The following is a 22709-nucleotide window of genomic DNA, read 5'->3' on the forward strand; positions in this document are numbered from 1 at the left end:
CGTTGGTCAATGAGGTGATGCATTTAAATGGAAATCCTGAAAGAAATGTAAACCCTGGCTGTGTGTGTGTGTGTGTGTGTGTGTGCGTGCATGCATGCCACTGTGTGTGTGTTTGTATGTCTAAACCCTGTCTCTCTCCACCCAGTCACACACACATTAGGGTACGGTTGGCTGGGTATTAAAGACACCCCACTGCCACTCCCCTGTATAAGACCAGCCGAGATTAGCTAGTTCTATTACCACACTAATCTAGTGACCAAAAGACCACAATGACACCCTACAGAGAGAGGGAGAGAAGGAGGGAGACAGAGGGGAGAATGATTGAACTTAAGCATTAATTCTAACAGGGATTCCATTCTCTTAACATGGTATCTTCAGTGGCAGCCTGCAGAGACAGACGGACAGATTAAGAACTGGTGTCTAGCTTCGTGCTCCAGTCTCCCTCAAACTCTATTAGAATGGGCGAGTGGGTGCACATGTATCTATATGACAGTGTGTTTTGTGTGAGAGGGTTAGTCTGTGGGAGAGAGGAGTGTGTCTAACGCCGTTAACAGGATCAACTCTTCAAAAAGACTGTCCCAGCATATCTGCCCCACACCCCTATCCCACAGGGCAGCTTTGTGTTGGTGTGTGTGCCTATCTCAGATCATAGGCAAAACCCTTGTGTAGAATGTCCACGGTGATTTGCCTGTTGCCTGCAGCTGGCAAGATTTGTATTTAATCCAAAATCAAATATCCCTGATTTGAATGTGAAATTGAGGTTTGGTTTTGTGCAAGCATTTGCTAAAGTGACATATCCCTGAGTACACACTGTGTTGTGCTACTATAGATGATATACTCTATCTTAGTCCCGTCCTTCACCTATGCTGTTCATGTGTGTGCCCGAAGTTCTCTCCTGCTGTGTGAATGTGTGTGTGACAAAGTGTGTATGTGTGTCTCAGTGTGAATGTGTGTGTGACAAAGTGTGTATGTGTGTCTCCGTGTGTGTTTAGCAGATGGCTCTCTCCACACCACAGAACGTTTTAACAGAACGCCTCCAGCACCCTTCACTTTAATCCACCTGGCTTTGCCGCCGGTCAGACCACACCAGTGCACACACTTCCCTTCGTTACACACACACACACACACGTCATACACACACTTCCCAGTCGCACACTCTCCCGCGTCAGCAGCAAAAATATGTTCAGACAGAACTTGCCCATCTCAGTTTGGACATTTATTACAATGCAATATGGCAGTCAGTCATTTTCAATATTCCTATTTTACAATGTACAACCTAGATAATAAGAAGACCATAAATAGAATGAAATGTTTTGTGTACCTGATTTTTTTTCAAACAATAACATTACAAAGACATGTAATACCTACAGTATATGCTAATCGTTGACTAGAAAAAACTAGCTAATACCATTGTTAATGTGTTCATCCTAAATAAAAAGCCATTAAGAGCTTGGCACACATACATTCTATCCTCCCCATATTTCTGGCTTTGCATATCTAAAACCGGTCCTCAAAGACAAGCACGCACACCAGGGTTGAGGTCAATTCCATTTAAATTCCAGTCTATTCAGAAAGTAAACCAAAATCCAATTCCACATTTTCCTCATTGAAAAGCATCGTAAGAGAATTGGAGTTGGAATTTCATTGTACTTTCTGAATTGACAAATTTTAATGGAATTGACCCCAACCCTGACACACACACAACTGTGTGATGCTTCAGAACTACACTTTCTCAGCTCGTCCATTAAGTTGTCGACTTCCAGACGTCCTTCAAATCTTTCAGATCGAACCCAGAGGCCCAAAGCTGTGAAAACAGCCCTTCTGTTCCAGCTGCAGATTTGAAGGCTTTCTGTCACTGTTCCGATGTGATAAACAGCACATTTATACAACAAAAATTACAAAATAGTGACTATCATAGTCATATCAAATGCCTTAGGCCACACTTGGTGGACATTCAATTTGTCCTGTTTTTATTCGTTGAACTATGCTTCACTATTAACTTACAAGTCCTTGTTGATGAATAGATGTAGCACTCATTAGTCCTTGTCTACAAAGCTCAATGGATGGATTACTTCTTAGTGGGAATGGGAGTTGGAGTCCTTCTGGTATAAAGATAAATGGGTAGTGTAGTCCTGAGATGCATATGAGGCAAACTGGAGGTGTCTATTCCGTTTTGAAATGTGTACTGGAGAGAAAACAGTGTCTAAACAGAAAACAATGGCACCACTCTGAACGAGCTACAGACACGTTTCGCGCATGACACAAAATCAATAACAAAAAAAAATGAAAAAAAATCAAGAGCAGATGAAACGTTATTTACACAGACACGTATGTACAAAAAGTAAACAAAAAAGGGGCAAAATGTTCCGTTGGTTCCACTGCAACACTGAGGAAACATCTTCAGCAGCTTCTTCAGCCTCAGGTCAAACCTCAGATCATAGTTCAAAGGTCAAAGGTTATAGGGTTTATAAAAGTGCTGCTTTTCTCTCCTCCGTTCATATTTTCTGTTGTAGTTTTTTGTATGTTGATGTTATTCCTTGTGAAAATCTCATTCTAAAGTGCATGGATAAGGTAAATGGAAATCATAAAAAACAAATTGTTTCAGTTTTGTATCCATTCACTGGCTCAGACAGGAACCATACTGTCTGGCATCTGTTCCTGTATTTGTTGCATGTGGGACAGCAATACCTGCTGCACACTGGCAAGGATCTGGTCCTGGTGGGATCGTGTGATGATTCCTATACTGGCCATGTCCCTGGAAACATGGAATAATTCAATTAGACATGAAGAAGACCATGCACACACCCACACAGAAAGAAAGAAAGAGACAGACAGACAGACAGACAGACAGAGAGGGGGATAGAGGGAGAGAAACAGAGAGAGCGATAGTGATATATATAGAGAGGGGGGGGGGATAGAGACAGAGAGATAGACAGAGAGAAAGAGATAGCGAGAGACAGACAGAGAGAGAGACTCACTGGTGTGTGAGGGTTAGCAGGCTGTCAGGGCTGGTGTATCCAGCAGCAGTGAGGGTGTCTCTGTACATGCCCATCCCTATAGCCTGGAGACAGTCTTCTACTGACCACACTGACACAAACTCTGGACCTACTACAGGCTCCAACAGACTGGGAACAGGTCTGCACAGAGAGATAAAGAAAGAGGATGAGATAGTTATGGTGAGTGAATGTTATGCTGAAAGCACATTGAAAGAGCTTGCAATGAAAGACATTGTGTCCTGTGTGTGTGTGTGTACCGGTCTCCTCCTGTCCTCAGAGTGGTGGTCGGGTTGCGGATGAGTTTATCCAGCATGTTGAGGATCTGTGTGAAGCTGGGTCTGTGTGTTCTCTCTCTCTGCCAGCAGTCTAACATCAGCTGGTGTAAACACACAGGACAGTCCATTGGAGGGGGCAGACGGTAGCCCTCATCTATTGCTTTTATCACCTGGAGAGAGGGGGAGGGAGAGAGAAGAGGGTATAGAGAAAGAGGGTAAGAAAGCATGTTTAACTAACTTAGTCTACAGTGAATACATTTGAAAACATTTCTAAAAACCTGTTTTCGCTTTGTCATTATGGGGTATTGTGTGAAGACTGATGAGGGAAAAAAATATTTAATCAATTTTAGAATAAGGCTGTAACGTAACAAAATGTGGAAAAAGTCAAGGGGTCTGAATACTTTCCGAATGCACTATAACTGTCTAACTTTGCTTCAGTCCACATGAAAAATATTGCACTTTCAGGGGAAAATCCAGTTGAGTTATTGCATAGAAAACACACTTACATCCTGGTTACTCATGTCCCAATATGGTCTCTCTCCATAGGACATCACCTCCCACATGACCACGCCGTAGCTCCAGGTGTCAGAGGATGGGGTGAACTTCCTGTAGGCGATGGCCTCTGGAGAGGTCCATCTGATGGGGATCTTCCCCCCTGGAGAGTGGTATGTCCCAGTCACCTCCTGTAACACATGGGAAGAAAATGAGGAATGCTTTATTTGGATCCACAGTCTAGCATTATAGTGCTAATAAGGACCCACATTTCAAAGGTGAGTGATCTTACAATCATTAAAACATGAACATATCTTACATACTAAATCATTACCCCAGAGTAATAGGCATGTTTGTGTTCTATGTTCTTCCCTGTGTTTCTGTGTTCTTACCCGTGTAGTGTAGGCATTCTCAGGGTCCTCTTGGAGTACACGTGACAGGCCGAAGTCAGACACCTTACACACCAGGTTGCTGTTGACCAGGATGTTGCGGGCAGCCAGGTCTCGGTGAACGTAGCTCATGTCAGACAGATACTTCATGCCCGACGCGATGCCACGCAGCATGCCCACCAACTGGATCACTGTGAACTGACCGTCATGTTTCTAATGGAGAGAGAGAGAGAGAGACTTTAGAACACGTGTCAAACTCATTCCACGGAGGGCTGAGTGTCTACGGGTTTTCATCCTCCCTTGTACTTGATTGATGAATTAAGGTCACTGATTAGTAAGGAACTCCCCTCATCTGGTTTTCTAGGTCTTAATTGAAAGGAAAAACCAAAAACACCCCTGCTTTAGAACATAACACGCAGTACAAAGACTGACAGACAGACACAGACAGACCTTCTTTTTCTCTCTTACCCTGAGGAAGGCGTCGAGAGATCCATTCTCCATGTACTCTGTGATGATCATCACTGGTTTACCTGCACAGGAGTCAAACAAGCAGTGATTAAGACAGGGGGGTGTTCCACAAGGATCAGTTTCGGGTCCTCTGCTTTTTTGTATCTATATAAATGCAGACAGAACCTGTCAATCTCTGCTTGGATTGGTCAAAGTTGCTGTCAATCACTCACAGCGTGTGACCACGCCCTCCAGTCGGATGATGTTCGGGTTGTCGAACTGTCCCATGATGCTGGCCTCAGAGAGGAAGTCCTGCCTCTGTTTGTTGGAGTATGCTGCCTTCAGACTCTTTATGGCCACGTAGATCTCCCTCTTTCCCTGGAGACGCAGACGGCCGCTACACACCTCCCCAAACTCCCCTACAACACACAGCATTAGTATCACACACACCTTCAAACCTCGATGATTTACTGTGAGTTTGTGTGTGTGTGTGTGTGTGAATGTGTGTCAGGCTCCCTTACCGATGCCAATGACCTTCTCTATGTGTATGTTGGAGGCGTCAATCTCTTTGGCAAACTCATGAACCGCCTGGTCCGGGTCCTCATAGGTGAACGGGTCCACGTATATCCTCACATCTACAGATGGAGAAAGGGAAGATGATGGGTTGAGAAAATGAGTTTGAAGGGATGGAGACACAGAATAGAATGGAGTGTGAGTGTGTGTGTGTGTGCATGTGTGGTCTTACCTGGGTTTAGGTGTTTCTCCTCCTCTGAGTCTTGCTTGGCTTGGCTGTATTTGCCCCTCCTGAAAGAAGAGAGGTAGAGGAAGAAGTAGTGAGTGGCACAGAACACACAATGTGAGTGATTGACAGCTACTTTGACCAATCCAAGCAGAGATTGGCTATTTAAGACGAGTAGAAGGGAAGAAGGAGAAGGGGGGATGGAGGGTGGGAAGGAGAGAGAATAGTGCCTCGGGTAATATAGGAAGAAAGGTGTGTTCTTACAGAACCTGTCTGTAACACTACCCATTGTGTCTTTAAGCAGTGTGTCATACCTTGAGAGCCACTCTCAGTAAACGAGAGTGGCTAACACTACCCATTGTGTCTTTAAGCAGTGTGGTCCTCTGTAGCTCAGCTGGTAGAGCACGGCGCTTGTAACGCCAAGGTAGTGGATTCGATCCCCGGGACCACCCATACACCCAAAAAAATTATGCACGCATAACTGTAAGTTGCTTTGGATAAAAGCGTCTGCTAAATGGCATATTAATTATTAATAGTAAAAAGAGGCCTCAAGGGAGAGGTTGTGTGTGAGTGTTTGGAGGCCAGGGGGAAGCCGATACAGTGGCTGTGTTGTTATGGAGACACTAATGATAAATCAGGGACAAGGGGATTACCAGGTGAGCAATCAGTCCTTTAGAAGGACACACTGTCTCCTCTCTAATCCCCCTCCAAAGCCCCAGGTGATACACACACACAGATGTGTGTGTGTTTCTGAGGCTGTGCGTGTTTGTACCTGCGGCTGATGATGAAGACTGCGGTGGAGATGAGCAGTAGAATCACACCTCCGCTGATTGACAGCAGGAGCAGGGTGGAGTTAGCGGCATCACCAATCAGAGGCAAGGGATCTGTCAGGGGGAGGAGACAACAGGTTACAAACAAGGATGTTTTCATTCAAAAACAGGTTACAAAAAATGCAATATCCCTTGCTCAAAAACAGCCGAACAGAATAGAATAGAATACATGTGTTCTACCTGAGTTGGTGGAGAACTCAAAGGGGGCGCTGAACTCTCCGTATCCGGCGGCTGTGCGAGCGCGCACCTGAAACAAGTACACAGTAAGCGGGCTCAGCCCAGTGATGTCAGCACTGCGAGACGCCGTCTTCATGATGCGGTAGGAGCTCTCCTTCTGATCCTGATTGGATGAGAGACAGGAAGAGAGAAACGGGAGGAATGTGTCAATGCCTGAGCAGAAATCTGTGGTCAAATATATGAACCTTTCCAAAATACAGCATAACTTAAATACACCTCATTTTAATTGGCAAGTGTAAAGAAAAGGGGTAACGGATGAGGTCAGGATCCTAAAATGTAACTTGAAGTTGTAGAACAATGTTATCTGTGTGGATCTGGAGTGAAATACCTCTCCCTGTGGACTCTAGGTCTATAATCACAAAACAAGACAAGCAAGGACAAACTGTAGCCACACAATTACAGATCACTCCCGTCTATCTTTCTCTCTGTTTCTCTCCCAACTCCCACAAAATTTTTTTTATCATGTTATCTCCATTTCTCCCTCTCTCTTTTTCCGTGTCAAACACAAGGAATGCTTTGAAGATTGTTTATTGGTTGTTTCATAGGTCTATTGATACCAGTTTAAGCAGATAGCATGTGAACACTCACAAACATGTATAGATACACATAAAATAACAGGAAAAAAAAAAGTGCTATCTAGAACCTAAAAGGGTTCTTTGGCTGTCCCCATAGGAGAACCCTTTGAATAACCCTTTTTGGTTCCAGGTTGAACCCTTTTGGGTTCCATGTAGAACCCTTTCCACATAGGGTTCTACCTGGAACCCAAACTGGTTCTCCTATGGGGACAGCCGAAGAACTCTTTTGGAACCCTTTTTTCTAAGAGTGTAGAATATCTGATTTCTGAACCGCGGTTCCCATGAGGCATCTCACCTTCTCGTAGTACTTGACCTCATACTCCAGGATGACCCCATTGGGACGGTCGGGCTGTTGCCATGCCAATGACACACCATGCCTGGTGACATCACCGGCCTGGATGGATGTAACTGGGGAGGGAGCTGAGTGAGTGAGAGAGGTACACAAGTTGAAGAACTACGACAGAACAAGATATATCATGGCTTCTATGTTTGTGTATTGAATCTCTTGAATAGTTCACCAGAAAATAATGCATAAGACGCAATGGCATAACATCCGCATAACACATTTTGAGTTATAAAAAAACAATTTCCCTGAACGTTTGATGGCAATCACAATGACCCAATTCACCACAGCTGAGTCCTGGGTGACACTTTTACCTTTTCTCTGGGGAACAGGCCACGACCTGTCTCACCTCTTTTCATCCTGTCTTTCTATCCCTTTATCATTGTCTTTCCCACTTCCTTTCTATCCCTTTATCATTGTCTTTCCCACTTCCTTTCTATCCCTTTATCCTTGTCTTTCCCACTTCCTTTCTATCCCTTTATCCTTGTCTTTCCCACTTCCTTTCTATCCCTTTATCATTGTCTTTCCCACTTCCTTTCTATCCCTTTATCATTGTCTTTCCCACTTCCTTTCTATCCCTTTATCCTTGTCTTTCCCACTTCCTTTCTATCCCTTTATCCTTGTCTTTCCCACTTCATTTCTATCCCTTTATCATTGTCTTTCCCACTTCCTTTGTATCCCTTTATCATCGTCTTTCCCACTTCCTTTCTATCCCTTTATCATTGTCTTTCCCACTTCCTTTCTATCCCTTTATCCTTGTCTTTCCCACTTCCTTTCTATCCCTTTATCCTTGTCTTTCCCACTTCCTTTCTATCCCTTTATCATTGTCTTTCCCACTTCCTTTCTATCCCTTTATCCTTGTCTTTCCCACTTCCTTTCTATCCCTTTATCATTGTCTTTCCCACTTCCTTTCTATCCCTTTATCATTGTCTTTCCCACTTCCTTTCTATCCCTTTATCATTGTCTTTCCCACTTCCTTTCTATCCCTTTATCCTTGTCTTTCCCACTTCCTTTCTATCCCTTTATCCTTGTCTTTCCCACTTCCTTTCTATCCCTCTAATATAGTCTTCCTCTTTCTTTTATGTCCCTGTATTATTGTGATAATCCCTCTGACATCCTGAATGTCAGGAGAAGAGGGTTTAGTCTATGTGTTTGTATGGATACAGTATATGATGCTGACTCACTAAAGAGAAAATAGTTATTTCAGAGTGTATGAGTATTGAATGACAACACTGTTTTGCCTTTGAGTAATAGTTCCCAGCCTTCTCATTTTGCACCCAGTAGGTATCATTACGCTACACAAGGAGACAACACACTTCCCAGGTAGTTAGAGCAGCCACTATCTGTGACTCAGAGGCTGCGTTTAGACAGGCAGCCAAATCGGATCTTTTTTTTTTTTCACTCATTGATATTTTGACCAATCAGATCAGCTCTGAAAAAGATCTGATGTGAAAAGATCTGATGTGATTGGTCAAAAGATAAATTAGTGGAAAATATATCAGAATTGGGCTTCGTGTGTAAATGCAGCCAAAGACATTGTAAAGATACTAGAGTGAGTGGGCTGTGTTACAGTTCACATACAGTAAACCACACGAAAAAAAGACATACATAAGCACACACCCCATCTGACTCACACTCCCCGAAGAAGCTAAAATGCAACACCTCGTAAAACTATACAGACATCCTGAATGTAGAGGTGATCAAACGAGCAGACTTTCTCCCCGCACGCACGCACACGCAATCTAAACATCAACATAAACCAATAAGATGATGACATCACTGTGGCATTCTGTTTATGTCACTGAGACAAGTAACTCCTTGAGAGTTTGACACAAACACACTCAGACACGCACACACATAACTCCCATGTACAGTGCCTTCAGAATGTATTCATACCCCTTAACTTATTCCACATTTTGTTACAGCCTGAATTAAAAATGGATTACATGCAAATTTATCGAAAATGAAATACAGAAATATCTCATTTACATAAGTATTCACACGTCTGAGTCAATACTTTGTAGAAACACCTTTGGCAACGATTACAGCTTTAAGTCGTCTTGGGTATGTCCGTATTATGGGCGGAAGGTAGCTTAGTGGTTAAGAGCGTTGTGCCAGTAACTGAAAGGTCGCTGGTTCTAATCCCCGAGCTGACTAGGTGAAAAATCTGTTGATGTGCCCTTGAGCAAGGCACTTAACCCTAATTGCTCCAGTAAGTTGCTCTGGATAAGAGCGTCTGCTAAATGACTAAAATGTAAATATTAGCTTTGCACATCTGGATTTTGGGATTTTCTTCCATTTTCTCAAGCTCTGTTAAGTTAGATGGGGATCAGCGCTGAACAGCAATCTTCAAGTCTTTCCACAGATTTTCAGTGGGATTCAAGTCTGGCCTTTGGCTGGTCCACTCAAGGACTTTCACATTCTTGTTCTGAAGCCATTCTAGCCTTGCTTTGGCTGTATACTTGGGGTCATTGTCCTGTTGGAACGTCCATTCATTGTTCCCTGTATCCTTACCATTCATCCACATAGCATGATGCTTCACGGTAGGGATGGTGTTAGACGGGTGATGTACTGTGTCTGGTTTTATCCAGACATAGCGCTTTGTATTCAGGCCAAAGTGTTTTATCTCATCTCATCAGACCACAGAATCTTTGGCCTTATGCTCTGAGTCTTTCACGTGCCTTTTTGCAAACTCCAGGCGTGCGGTCATGTGACTTTTTCTCAGGAGTGGCTTCCGTCTGGCCACTCTACCATAAAGCCCAGATTGGTGAAGTGCTGTAAAGACGGTTTTTCTTCTGGCAGGTTCTCCCATCTCAGCCAAGGAACTCTGTAGTTCTGTCAGAGTGGTCATTGGGTTCTTGGTCAAGGTCCTTCTTGCCCGGTTGCTCAGTTTGGTCGGACGGCCAGCTCTAGGCAGAGTCTGGGTAGTTCAATTATTTTCCAATTTCCCAATGATGGAGACCATTGTGCTCTTGGAAACTTTCAACACTCTAGAAATTGTTTTATACCCTTCCCCAAATATATGCTTAATCTCGGAGATGTACGGACAGTTCCTTGGAATTCATGGTATAGTTTCTGCTCTGACATGCGCTTCTATAGACAGGGGTGTTTCTTTCTAAATCATGTCCAAACAATTTAATTGGACACATGTGGACTCCAATCAAGTTGTACTGACATCTAAAGGATGATCAAACGAAATTGGATGCACCTGAGCTCAATTTCGAGTGTCATAGCAAAGGGGTGTGAATACTTATGTAAATGTGTTCTTCTGTATTTAATTTTCAATAAAACATTTTTTTTCTAAAAACACCTTTTCCCTTTATGGGGAAGGCTGTAACTGAATACTTTCTGAAGGCACTGTATAGACACACACCACTAGGCACACAAACTTCTTCAAACTTAATCCAATTCACATTCCCACATTAAAGGCTACCTGCTTCACAGACATTCTCACACACACTCGCAAGCACCCCTCAATCCCCCACACCCCATGCAATGGACAGCCTGTGCTTGGCCCCTGAAAACACACAAACTCCCCACCTTACTTACATACTCCTTCACACATAAACTCACCGGCCTGGTTGGTGGTGAGAGTGACAGACACACTCTGTCCTGCCCCTGCAGTGTGGCCCTGGGAGACCCCGTTGCGGGCGCGGATGGTGAAGGTGTAGCGTGTGTGTGCCTGCAGCTCGCTCACACACACTCTGGTGGCCCTTAGGCCACTCTGCTGGGGGGAGAACAGGACGTCTTGACTGCAGGGCAGGCAGAGCTGGGCCCCAAGAGGCTCCTTAAGACCCCCAAGGCTACCAGCTTCTCCAAGTTGACTCCCCATCGGAGTTTGATTCCCGGTTTGACCCTCAGGTCCGTGGCAGAGCAGGCAGTCCACACTGTAGCTGATATCACGTCTCCCTCCGAGCCTGAGGGGGGTGCTCCACTCCAGAACCACTGATGTCTCGTTGACCTCGGAGATCAGCTGCTGCGGAGCAGATGGGGGTTCTGGGATAAATAGCACAGGGAGGTTGAGTTAGAAAATATATTGTGGTTATGGTTAAATATACTTTCCTCTGTGGTACAGTTTTCCGTTATGTTTTGTGTGTGTTGTCTGTTTTCTCAGGCTGACTGGCTGAACCATGTGCTGTATATAGGCATAATTAAGTTTACGACAAACAGACCAAGGTCTCAGTCAGATCACAGTTGCTGAGAGAGAGAGAGAGAGAGAGAGAGAGAGAGAGAGAGAGAGAGAGAGAGAGAGAGAGAGAGAGAGAGAGAGAGAGAGAGAGAGAGAGGGGCAGAAAGTGACATGTAACTGAGGCTGAGCCTGAGGATTATTCATTCGATCGCAATGCCTTATCTCCCATCCAGGACATGGTGGATTAGTCATAAGTCATTGGATCAGTACAGAGGGAGGACTAAGATGAAAGAGACAGAGGGCAAAAAAAGGAAAGAGGAAGGACAAAAGAGAGAAGAGGAATAGAGAGGAGAAAGAGTACAGATGTGTAGACTGATCGATTGATCGACCCCCTGGGGGAAATTGTGTGTGTGTGTGTTCTTACGTGTGCAGGGCATAGATGCAGGGTCACTCTCAGAACGGTAGTATCCCTGGTTGCAGTCACAGACAGTAGCCCCCTCCTTCTCTGAGTGACTGTGTGGAGGACACTTAGAACATGCTCCGTCTGTAGTTACAGCTCTGTTGAAACCAACCTTACATGCTACAGAGAGAGGTGGGATTCCATTAATTTTCATTCATTTACAATCAACAAAGGACAAATGCATTGACATGACAATACTTAGTTTGACATATTCAGAGTGCCCAACCCCCATAGTTGTCAACCCATTAATTAAATACTTAACAACTCTTCTAGAAGTAATTATGTTATTAACTCCTCCTATTTCATTTCCGGGGGTGACCAAGTCATCGCAGTGGTAGTGGTTCAGAATGTGGGAATGACAGAGTGTGTGTAGGGGAGGGGTGGGAGGGTGACAGAGTTTGTGTGTGAAAATGGGGGATGACAGGTGTGTGTGTGTGTGTGTGTGTGTGTGTGTGTGTGTGTGTGTGTGTGTATGACAGAGTGTTTTATGACACTCAACAGTAGAGGAAGTCTTCCCATAGGAATGTCCCGTCTCTGTAATCAACGCTGTCCTAACCATCACTCTCCTTCTGGGAGGCTCTACCTCGCTCACACACTTTCTTTCTCACGCTCTCTCTCTATATTCCTTACCATCTCTCTCTTCTGCCTCTCACACACTCTTCCTTACATGTTCTCTCTCTTCTGCCTCTCACACACTCTTCCTTACATGTTCTCTCTCTTCTGCCTCTCACACACTCTTCCTTACATTTTCTCTCTCTCTCTCTCTCTCTCTCTTCTCTCTCTCAAACACAAAGGAATGCTTTGAAGATTGTTATTGTTTTTTTTATAGCTCAATCGATACCAGTTCAAACACTGATAGCATAAGAACATGCACACACACACACAGATAGGAGCCATTCATATCCGTTAACACTGCTTTTATGGCTGTATGTCAAACACTTTACAGCTGTAGGCCTTGATGTCTACATTTTACATTTGAGTCATTTAGCTAGCAGACGCTCTTTTACAGAACGACTTACAGTAAGTGCATTCATCTTAAGATAGCTAGGTGAGACAGCAACATATCACAGTCGTAGTAAGTACATTTTTCCTCAATAAAGAAGTTCTCTGAAAGTCAGTGCTAGTAAGAAAAGAAAAGTACATGTATTTCTTTGACTGAGCCCAGCTATCAATGAGTGAGTGTATAGGCTACATGCCAAGTTCCGGGTATTATAATATTGTCAGTAGAGGCCTTGTGTGTGTGTGTGTGTGTGTGTGTGTGTGTGTGTGTGTGTGTGTGACACCACAAGGTCATAAACTGTTGAGGGTGGTGGTCTTTGTGAGGGTGCGACAGAGGGGAAAGAGGAGTGGAGAGAAGGAGAGAGAGAGAGAGCGAGCGAGAAAGAGAGCAGCAGTCTACTATAGCCCTCTCTTATGTAGGGTTAATGACACCTTCATAATACCCTTATGAGCTGTCATTCCAGGTCAACGCTCACTCTCCCTTTTCAGCACAAACACACATCATGACACACACAAGCCTTTTCACTTCAGAGAGAGGAATGATGAAAAATCGAGAATATCAGAGACGGAATGAGAAGAGAGAAGGACAGAAAAAAGAAAGAAAGAGTGACGTGAAAAGACTAAGGAGTGTTTATGGCCACTCTCCCTCCCTTTCTTATTCTCCTTCTCTCTCTCTCTCTCTCTCTATCTCTCTCTCTCTCCCTCTCTTTCTTTCACCTTCCCTCTGTTCATTGTGGAGAAAAGGGAGAAAGGCTGGGTGGGATGGAGACAAAGCCAGCTCACAGCATTGAGTCTTGTCCTCCTGCTACAGCTCAATAGCTCACAGTGTGCCAAAATATATGTGCCAGTATGGTTGTATGTGTGCCAGTGTGTTTGTGCATGTGTGTGAGAGAGACAATGTGTGTGTGTTCATGTCAACGGGAGGTCAGGTATCGCGTGTCTCTTTGATGGACAGCCCCTGGGTCATCCATCAGACTCAGAGAGACAGGAGTCCCGCCCCCTGCAGGGCAGGACAGGAATACACACAGTAGGAGTGTGTGTGTGTGAGGGCAGGTGACAGAGGAGGAAGGACAGTAGGACACACACACAAACACACACACTGTAAACAGTCAGATTCTTGGCTTTTGTCTCCAATCTCCTGATGAGAGCAGCTGAAGCTGCTAGCCAAACCCAGCAGGTAGGAGGTAGACAACTCACATTACTCTCTATTATTTCTAAACTCTGTGTGTGTGTGTGTGTGTGTGTGTGTGTGTGTGTGTGTGTGTGTGTGCGTGCGAGAGATCCCTCTCCACTCCTATAGTTTCTCCTTCCCCTTCGCTCTTCATTTTACAGAAAATGCTGAGTTGGGTAGAGTGAGTAAATGAGTGTAGCCTACTACAAACTCTGTAAGGGATAGAGAGAGAGAGAGAGAGAGAGAGGGTAATTGTTGCAGGGGGCTTTTGACATGCTAATATTCTCACTGTCAGTTCCAACCGCCCCTCCCCCAGCATGAGCCTACACACACTAAACACTGTGTGAATGCGAAACTAAATCCACCTAGCCTAGTATGTAACTAGCAGGTCTGGGTGACTGATGGAGGAAGAGGAGAGATGAACTCAAAGACGACAAGTGTCAACACCTTCACAGAGACAAATGCATTACACATACAAACACACAGGGCTGTGTGTGCGTGCGGTGGTGAGGTAGGAGCTAATCCTGGTTTACCCTAAGGGGAAGCCAGGCTGACAGTCAGACATCTCACTCACTCAGAGGAGCCATTTATAATATCTAACTCGACTCTCATACAGATGTCCTGTTGTGTCTAACTACACCACACACTGTGCGTCACTGCAGAGGTGACACACATCTCCTTTGAGGATAATCATAGTTCATCTGGTTAGGAACTCTGGTTTTGTTCACAAACCACAAGAGGTAGTACCGGAACACAAGAGGGATTACGTAATCAGACTAGGTTGCAAAGTTTAAGTAGCTACATTCCGTTACAATTCAGAAGAGCCCCTTGATCACAGAGCAGTGATTGGGACAGCCTTGGGGTCACTACTCTACAATGGTTAACTCTGAAAAACTAATCTCGTTTTCCCCAGGTCTATCGGGCACCCATAACTCCCTCTGATGTCCATCCATGCCTCTCATTTATCACTCCATCCATCCATCACTCCGTCCCTCCCTCTATCCATCACCTAGACAGCTGACAGCTGACACACTGGAACGGTCAGGGGCACTTCTGACTCAGACAGACAGACAAGAGAGCGAGAGAGAGGACAACAGGACAGGGTCATAGAGAAACACACACACACAGGCAGGCACACACACACACTGTATGTAATGAGATGGATTTGCATTTTATCCGGATTTGCATTTGCGCAAAAAATTGAATATGTAAATGACTCGTTCTCCCTTCACCCATCTCATCTCTCTCTCTCTCTCTATCGGACTCACTCGTCTCTCTCGCTCTCTCTCGCTTGCTCTCTTCTCTTCTCTTTCAGTAGACAGGTGATGATCATGTATTCAGTATTCTCCCACAGAGAGAGAGGCAGACAGGATATGAATATTCAGACTGTCAATACCTTTGTTTTACAGAGACAGAAGGAGAAGCAACACCCACAGCAAAGCACTGTGATCACACACACACACACATTTCCAAAAGGAGTCATGTTTTTTTCACGGGACCTTCTATGTGTGTTTTTTTATGGGTTTTATAGTAAAGACGTTATTTAACTGTAAAAATGTATTAGATTTTAATGTGGCATGAACACAACCAGTCATGATATTTTCAACTAATTGTCAAACAAATCACTTCAAAACGTAGGTTACCTTCGCATGTTCGTCCAAAATAATTTCAGCATCCAAACAGTGCACTTGCCAACTTGCCTTCAATTCGCAAGTGGCTGAAGTTATGGCATTTTCGCAATAATGCTAGCTAACTCCTCCGTCACTGTCCGCCCCTCGGCTACTTTTGAAAAAGGTCAAAGGTAATCGAGGAGAGGTGGTGAGGAGAGTGACTTGGACGAAAATGTGCTTGTATGAAATGAGACAGTCCTTCTCCACTCAGAAGTCATTAGGCAAATGACGTTTACAGGAGTGGATAAATGGGTGGATCCCAAAATAAATGTGTAAAGTGATCAAATCTAATGAAGTTAGTTGTGCATAGGGCTGTTGCGGTGACCGTATTACCGCCACACCGACGGTCACGAGTCATGAAGGCAGTCAAATTCCACGTGACCATTTTGTTACGGTAATTAGGCTTCTCCAAGCTCTGATGCTGCTGATGGTCATTAGTAGCCTACCAAACTTGCTAACTGCCTGGTACTCAGCACTCTATTGTCCCTCTGATCACTCTGACTTCAATGCAAATGTAATCGAAAATCTAATCAAACACTTCACGAGAGCCCATGAGCTCATGTTGCGCAACATTTCTATAGGCTATGCAAGACAAACAGAGTGATGGCCTCTACTAAAAAGAGGAGGATCCCATCAGCTTTCTATAGGCTTACTATATTTATTTCTCAACTTTCCTAATATTAAGCACATTGCTTATCTTTACAACAGAAGTATAGCCTACCTGGCTGGCATGAAAATTAACCACGGGAAAAGCGTCCTCCATTCGCTATTTAAGTCCATAGATGACATGTATTTTTTCCCCTGCCCCTGTTTCGAGACAGGTGCATGATAATGGTTTATTCTAAATCAAAACAAATTTCACACATATATTATTTAGTATATGTAAAGACAAGATTAAATCAAGAATGGTCTGACGGGTGACAATATTAACCTATCACTTGTGAATTATATATTATCACTTGTGAATGATGCCCAGTGTAAGGCAAGAAACATTGCCTTTTTTTGGCGATTTTTTAAAATCATAGTCGCACACCTCATGTAGCCTAGCCCATAGGCCTATATGTTTTGATAAGGTTTGTATCACAACTAAAGTGGCCAAATAACTTCTTAAAATTAAGCACATTAATCCGCCTTACAAGGGGTGTAGAGCCTAACTGGCGTACATAAGCAGTACGTGAGTTTCAAGTTTGGGGAAGATCATTTTTCACCATAGAATTGCACCTTTAAAATAAAAGCATTACATTCATAAATCGCATTTGCGGTCACTTTTGATAATGGTGTTTTTGTCCGCTAATGGAACATTTGCGCTTAAAGCCTACTGCTGTATGTGCATTGCTGCGCTTATAATGTGAAGAAATAGCCTAAAAGTTTATCAACATGTTAAGCTAAACGTTCTGATCGGTTGCGTCAGCCACATTGCGTAAATAATGTTTTTTGATGCTAGTGGTTGTATTAATTTTAGCTCTATCGCATCCCACAACTGACCAAGACCATGTTTGGAATATGTATTTCTCACACAGAATAGGTCAACTTTTGTACTATGGGGGATAGAATTTTGACATAGGCTAGTGCTTTTGCTGTTCATTAGGCCTACTCATCTTGTTGGCTGACGAAAAGTACATGTGGACAGTTCTTCCTATATCTTCAATATGCACCTCGGAATTGGATAAGGACGAGCGCAGTTGCGTCCCCGATGTGTCTGTCTTCACTTTTAGCCTGTGAGAAAAACCTGATCATGTGAGGGAGAGCCATGTGAGTGAGAGGTGCTTCTGAACACGCAGCACTCAGGGAGAAGGGCACAACGCAGCACTCCGGGCCAAGGGCACAACAGCCACAGGCCACTGGCCACTGTTGAAAACCTGCTCCAGAGCACTCAGGACCTCAGACTGGGGCGAAGGTTCACCTTCCAACAGGACAACGACCCTAAGCACACAATGACCCTAAGCCAAGACAACGCAGGAGTGGCTTCGGAACAAGTCTCTGAATGTCCTTGAGTGGCCCAGCCAGAGCCTGGACTTGAACCCGATCGAACATCTCTGGAGAGACCTGAAAATAGCTGTGCAGCAACGCTCCCCATCCAACCTGACAGAGCTTGAGAGGATCTGCAGTGAGGAATGGGTGAAACTCACCAAATACAGGTGTGCCAAGCTTGTAGCGTCACACAGACTCGAGGCTGTAATCGCTGCCAAAGGTGCTTCAACAAAGTACTGAGTAAAGGGTCTGAATACTTATGTAAATGTGATATTTCATTTTTTTATTTTTAATAAATTTGCAAAAATGTCTAAAAACCAGTTTTGGGGGGCATTATGGGGTATTGTGTGTAGATTGATGAGGGAAAAAAACGATTTAATAAATTTTAGAATAGGGCTGTAACAAAATGTGGAAAAAGTCAAGGGGTCTGAATACTTTCCGAATGCACTGTATATCACATACAAACACATATACACACTGCAGTAGATAACGCCCACATCCAAACACAGTAACAGCAGCAGATGAGTAACCACAACTGAACAGGCCCTCTAAAAAGGCGGCGTCAAACCTCAAACAAAACTCGAACAAAACGCAGAGATCCTTTTTCATTCCGGAGTCTGGCTGTCCCATTCACATTTAAACCCCCTCTGCTGTCTCTACTCTCCTTCTCTGTCCCTCCCTTGCTTCCTCTCCTCCAAGCCGAATCACAGCTGTCAGAGTTTTGACGTCTTCATCAACCTCGGTCATGACCCTGCCCTTCACAACTTAACAGTGTGTATTTGTGTGTGTGTGTTTGTGAGTGTCTGTCAAAGTTTATGACGGCTTCATCAAGCCTGGTCATGACCCTTCTCTTAAAGGTGTGAATGTGTGTGTGTGTGTGTGTTTGTGTTTGTGTGTGTGTGTGTGGGGGGGGGTAACCTCTCTTATGCTTGTGTTCTCGACCCCGTGTGAGCTCACTGCACCCCCTCTTACACCCCGACATAGCAACAATTGGGGGGCTGGGCTATCATTGATGCCTTATGCCGTAAATGGCCTCCTTATAGAACCCTTTCTCCATTCACAAACAAATCCCTCCTTCCTCTCCGCCCCCTCTCTCTCCAATCTTCCACCTCTCTCCACCCCTCCTCACCACTTAGCATGCCCACATTGAAGATGAACGCGTCTGCGCTTCCCACTATCCACCTTGTATCCTATCCAATGGCACGCAAGGCTGGGAGAGAGGAGCACCTTTTGAACTCTTCCATGGTGGAGGAGGAGGGGGCCGGCATCTCTCTGCATTTCTCTATTTCGCTCTCTGTCTCTTTATAGCACTCTATAGTGCTATAAAGTCTTCTTATCATTCACTGCCTCACTCGGTCTCCGTTTCTCTCTCCATATTGGTCACTCGTCCATTGTTTGCAGTCCGCTAATTGATATGATGGTAAGATTTAACATTGGGTCCAATCGGATGTCAAGCCTGACAGTGCTATGGCAAATCACTAGAGTACTCCAGTCCTGAGTGGGCTGTGTCGACTTAGAGTGGGGCAAAGGAAATACTTAAAAAGAGCTAGTCCTTCACTTCAGTTCAAAGGTGATCAGAGTCAAGGGTCTAGTTAAATCTTGTTAAAGAAAACAGTCTTTAGATGTCATTAACTCTGCTATGGAGAAAGAGAGGTAGGTATGGATGGATGGAGAGAGAGGGATGGAGAGGAAGAGAGAGGGAGGGAGAGAACCTGGTGTCTGTCACATATATAAAAGTTTGATAGCTAGCCTTTTCACTACTATCACACACACACCCTCTGTTCTGTCCGCAGGCCTTTAAAAGTTTTAGCCGTTTGTTATGTAATTAGCCTGCTGGAATGGCCATCATAAATACGATTGTGAGAATAGACCCACAGCTGTATATCATTCCCTACTGAAGCACTGACGCTCAACTGGTGTGTGTGTGTTGAATAGAGACTCTATTCAGAGAGAGTAATGGCGTGCTATAAAACTGTCGTCAGAACGTCTGTTCTCTCCAGTCTCTCCTATTTCCCTCCCTCGATCTTCCAGAGGTCCAAGAGCTGAGGACTTAACTTTAGCTCAGTCGACTAAGTTCATGTGCCCGGGGTTCGATACAATTTCGAAGAAAATGTGGTCATTAAATTAAAAGTAAATCAAATGCCTTACCCTGACAGGCGCCGCCTTTCTCCTCGTATCCCGGGTTACAGGCACACCCACCAATGGGAACCAGCCATTCCCCATCTGCGCCACAATACATCTTGGGCTCCTCCCTCTCCTCTGATTGGTTCACGCACGACCCTCTGACCTCCACTAATGAGGAAGTGTCAGCCCCGGTGTTGGTATCTGGGAAGGTTGCTAAGTTGCGGACAGTGAGGGGGCAGGTTTTGTAGAAGACACGTACAGAAACCAGAGCGATGCAGGCGCCAACATCCTGGAACGCCAGGTAGAAACCCTTCCGGGTTGTGACCTTTACATCACGCACCTCCGTGTTCAGCTTCATGATGCGGTCCCCAATGTCCACCTAATCATCATAATAATAACATAATTACTGATAATAAATAGCGATAAGAACACAACAATGTTACCTCATTGTAATTTTCACATTGAAAAAACATCATCAACACACCGTCAGATCTTAAAATTTAACAAAGAGAGTAAAAACAAACCAAGAGTCCTAACCTGAGTGAAGCTCTCATCGGCTGCCACGGTGTCGATCTTGAGAAAGTTGCTCTCTCTGATGTAGTGCTCTCTGTCGTTGTTAGACTCATAGTAGTAGAGGTTGAAGGTCTCCTTACAGGTGCCGGTGACTCCAGGCAGGCTGTTACAGTCCCGGAGGGTGAACTTGATCTCGACGTAGATGCGTTGCGCTCCAGACCGAGGGATCCAGTCGGTTCTAAGCCAGTTGCTCTGGCTGGGTTCCATCACGTTACACACCTGGTACGTTCTGATGGGGACGTTCTTCTCATCCATGATGCTCACCTCCTCCCACTGGGAACACACACATTCTGATCATTAGACCAAAGTCATTTCTAGTCAATAATCAGCTTCAGTGACTACAAAACCTTCCATGCGTTTATCTTGGATAGTTTATCAAGGACGTTTTATGGAGTTGTATGGTGACCTTGCTTAACTATGGCATCTTATTACCATGGAATAATAATGTGGTTCCCACTCCCTGCTGGTGAGAGCTTTAGACATAACGAGCCAGAGAGTGTGTGTGTGTGTAGAGGAGGGGAGATGTTCTATAGGAGCTGTCATAGAGTATGACTCCAAGTTTTATTCCCTCCTTTGGAGTCTTTGTTGCAGGACAGAAATCACAGCTGTCACAGTCATTAAGCTGTACACTGGCCCCGACTGTGATGTGGAGAGGGGGGTGTGTGTGTGTGTGTGTGTGTGTGTGTGTGTGTAATGGGTAGGGGGGGGTATGCTGGCAATCAAAAGGCTCAGTGCGTGGGGACCAGGACCTTGTCAATCAAGCAGTTCAGTAAAAGAAGTGAGCGCAGGGAGACTGGAGGAGTCAAGGTCACCAATAACTCTTAAACTAACAAAGAGGTTGGAGTGAGTGAAAGTGAGAGTGAGAGAGAGTGAGCATACAAGAAAGAGGGAGATGGAGACTGCAGTAGAATGCAGTCTAGCTTGGACTATACAGTATTTAAAAAAATACTCACCCATAGTATACCTGTGTACACCCATGCATTGCAAACACACATTCTCACTGAAGCAGGACCACTCACCCCTCCTTCTGTTGGACTGGCCGCCCATTTCAGCTCGCCAGGAACTGTCCTTGTGTCCAGTAATGTCTCTGAAACACAGTTACACACAGGTAAGGAAGGTGATTTCCAATTTCCATTGGCAATACATGGAAATGATTCAATCTTCAACTACTCTTGGGCTCAACAAGAGCCCATACATACTGTATTCATTCAGATGCAGATATGGCAAGATAATTATAAGATCGATAAAATATCACAAACAGACAGACTATCTCAAATGTACTGGAACGAATGTATAGATTTTGGGCTACACGTTGTACATATAGCTCGCTCATGACACTGGGTTGGGATTTGGGATAAAACCCGTAGCGCAAAGGCCGTAAATCACAGAACGCTGCTTAAAACGGCACTGTTTAACTTGTCAGAAATTTGAAATTTGTCAGAATATTGAGGTTTAATTTGTGCCCCTGTTCAAATTGCTGTAGGCTGAGTAGGCTACTGCCTGCATGAAATTGAAATTCAGCTAAAACGAAACTGTAAAAGACTGAACCTGATAAAGAAAGATAGTATGGGGGGCAACCGCATACATTTTTTGATTGCAGTGATTGCGATGATCATTCATCATTCTAGGCTTGTGATTAAATTGTTGGATAAAAGTCAAATAAAATAGGAAAAACTGTGCTTTCCTGGCAGCGGTTAGGAACTCCAATTATGTATTCGCGAAATAAGAAATATCAGTTTCCAATAGTGGTCGAATTTGAAGGGAAAAACTGACCCTCAATTAAGAAGGCACGTTAAGTAGCCTAACAAAATATTTCGGAGAACCGTACCCTCCCTTAAGTTAAGGCAAAACAATTCCAAAACACGTATTTCCTTACCTTCGTTAGGTGGATATACTCGAGCGGCTGAAATAACTGTAAACATCCATATAAACGCACAAGTTGTTCTGCAAAAACTCGCAGCCATTTGTGCTGTATTGAAGTGTCTCGGTTTAGCTCCGCGCATCCCTGTTGGAAAACCGTGTGTGTGTGGGAATGATACTCCGAACGCTGTGAGCAAAAGGCAGTCTCTCGCGCTCTTTCTGACGCAGTTGTAGGTATCTTCTCTTCTCTGGTCAGTGGTATCTCGCTGGCATAGGGTGTAAGTGTTTGTAAACGTGTGAGTTGTTGTTTGTCATATGTGTAGATTATGTTGTAATGTCTGCATGTTTTTACTGTGTTACCTGTGTTCCTGGCAATTAAGTCATTTACAGTAGTGTGACAACGTCACACTAAGCCTGCGTCATTGATTC

At 44.4% G+C, this 22709-nt stretch overlaps 1 protein-coding gene across 1 annotated transcript; it reads right to left on the minus strand.

The window, feature by feature from the left end:
• Window positions 1-1201: 1201 nt before the first annotated feature.
• LOC121581163 (ephrin type-A receptor 4-like) lies at window positions 1202-22469 on the minus strand. The gene is made up of 18 exons (XM_041896579.2): window positions 22297-22469; window positions 21440-21507; window positions 20385-20693; window positions 19872-20226; window positions 11877-12032; window positions 10897-11319; window positions 7276-7400; window positions 6349-6508; window positions 6111-6222; window positions 5345-5403; window positions 5121-5234; window positions 4833-5018; window positions 4621-4682; window positions 4156-4365; window positions 3778-3954; window positions 3254-3441; window positions 2979-3137; window positions 1202-2755 (listed from the first exon to the last, which is right to left on the minus strand). The coding sequence occupies exons 1-18, from the start codon at window positions 22421-22423 to the stop codon at window positions 2626-2628; spliced, it is 3120 nt and encodes a 1039-aa protein (XP_041752513.2). The 5' UTR covers window positions 22424-22469; the 3' UTR covers window positions 1202-2625.
• Between the last annotated feature and the right edge of the window lie 240 nt (window positions 22470-22709).

Source organism: Coregonus clupeaformis, chromosome 14, assembly GCF_020615455.1.
Source record: "Coregonus clupeaformis isolate EN_2021a chromosome 14, ASM2061545v1, whole genome shotgun sequence".
NCBI lineage: Eukaryota > Metazoa > Chordata > Actinopteri > Salmoniformes > Salmonidae > Coregonus > Coregonus clupeaformis.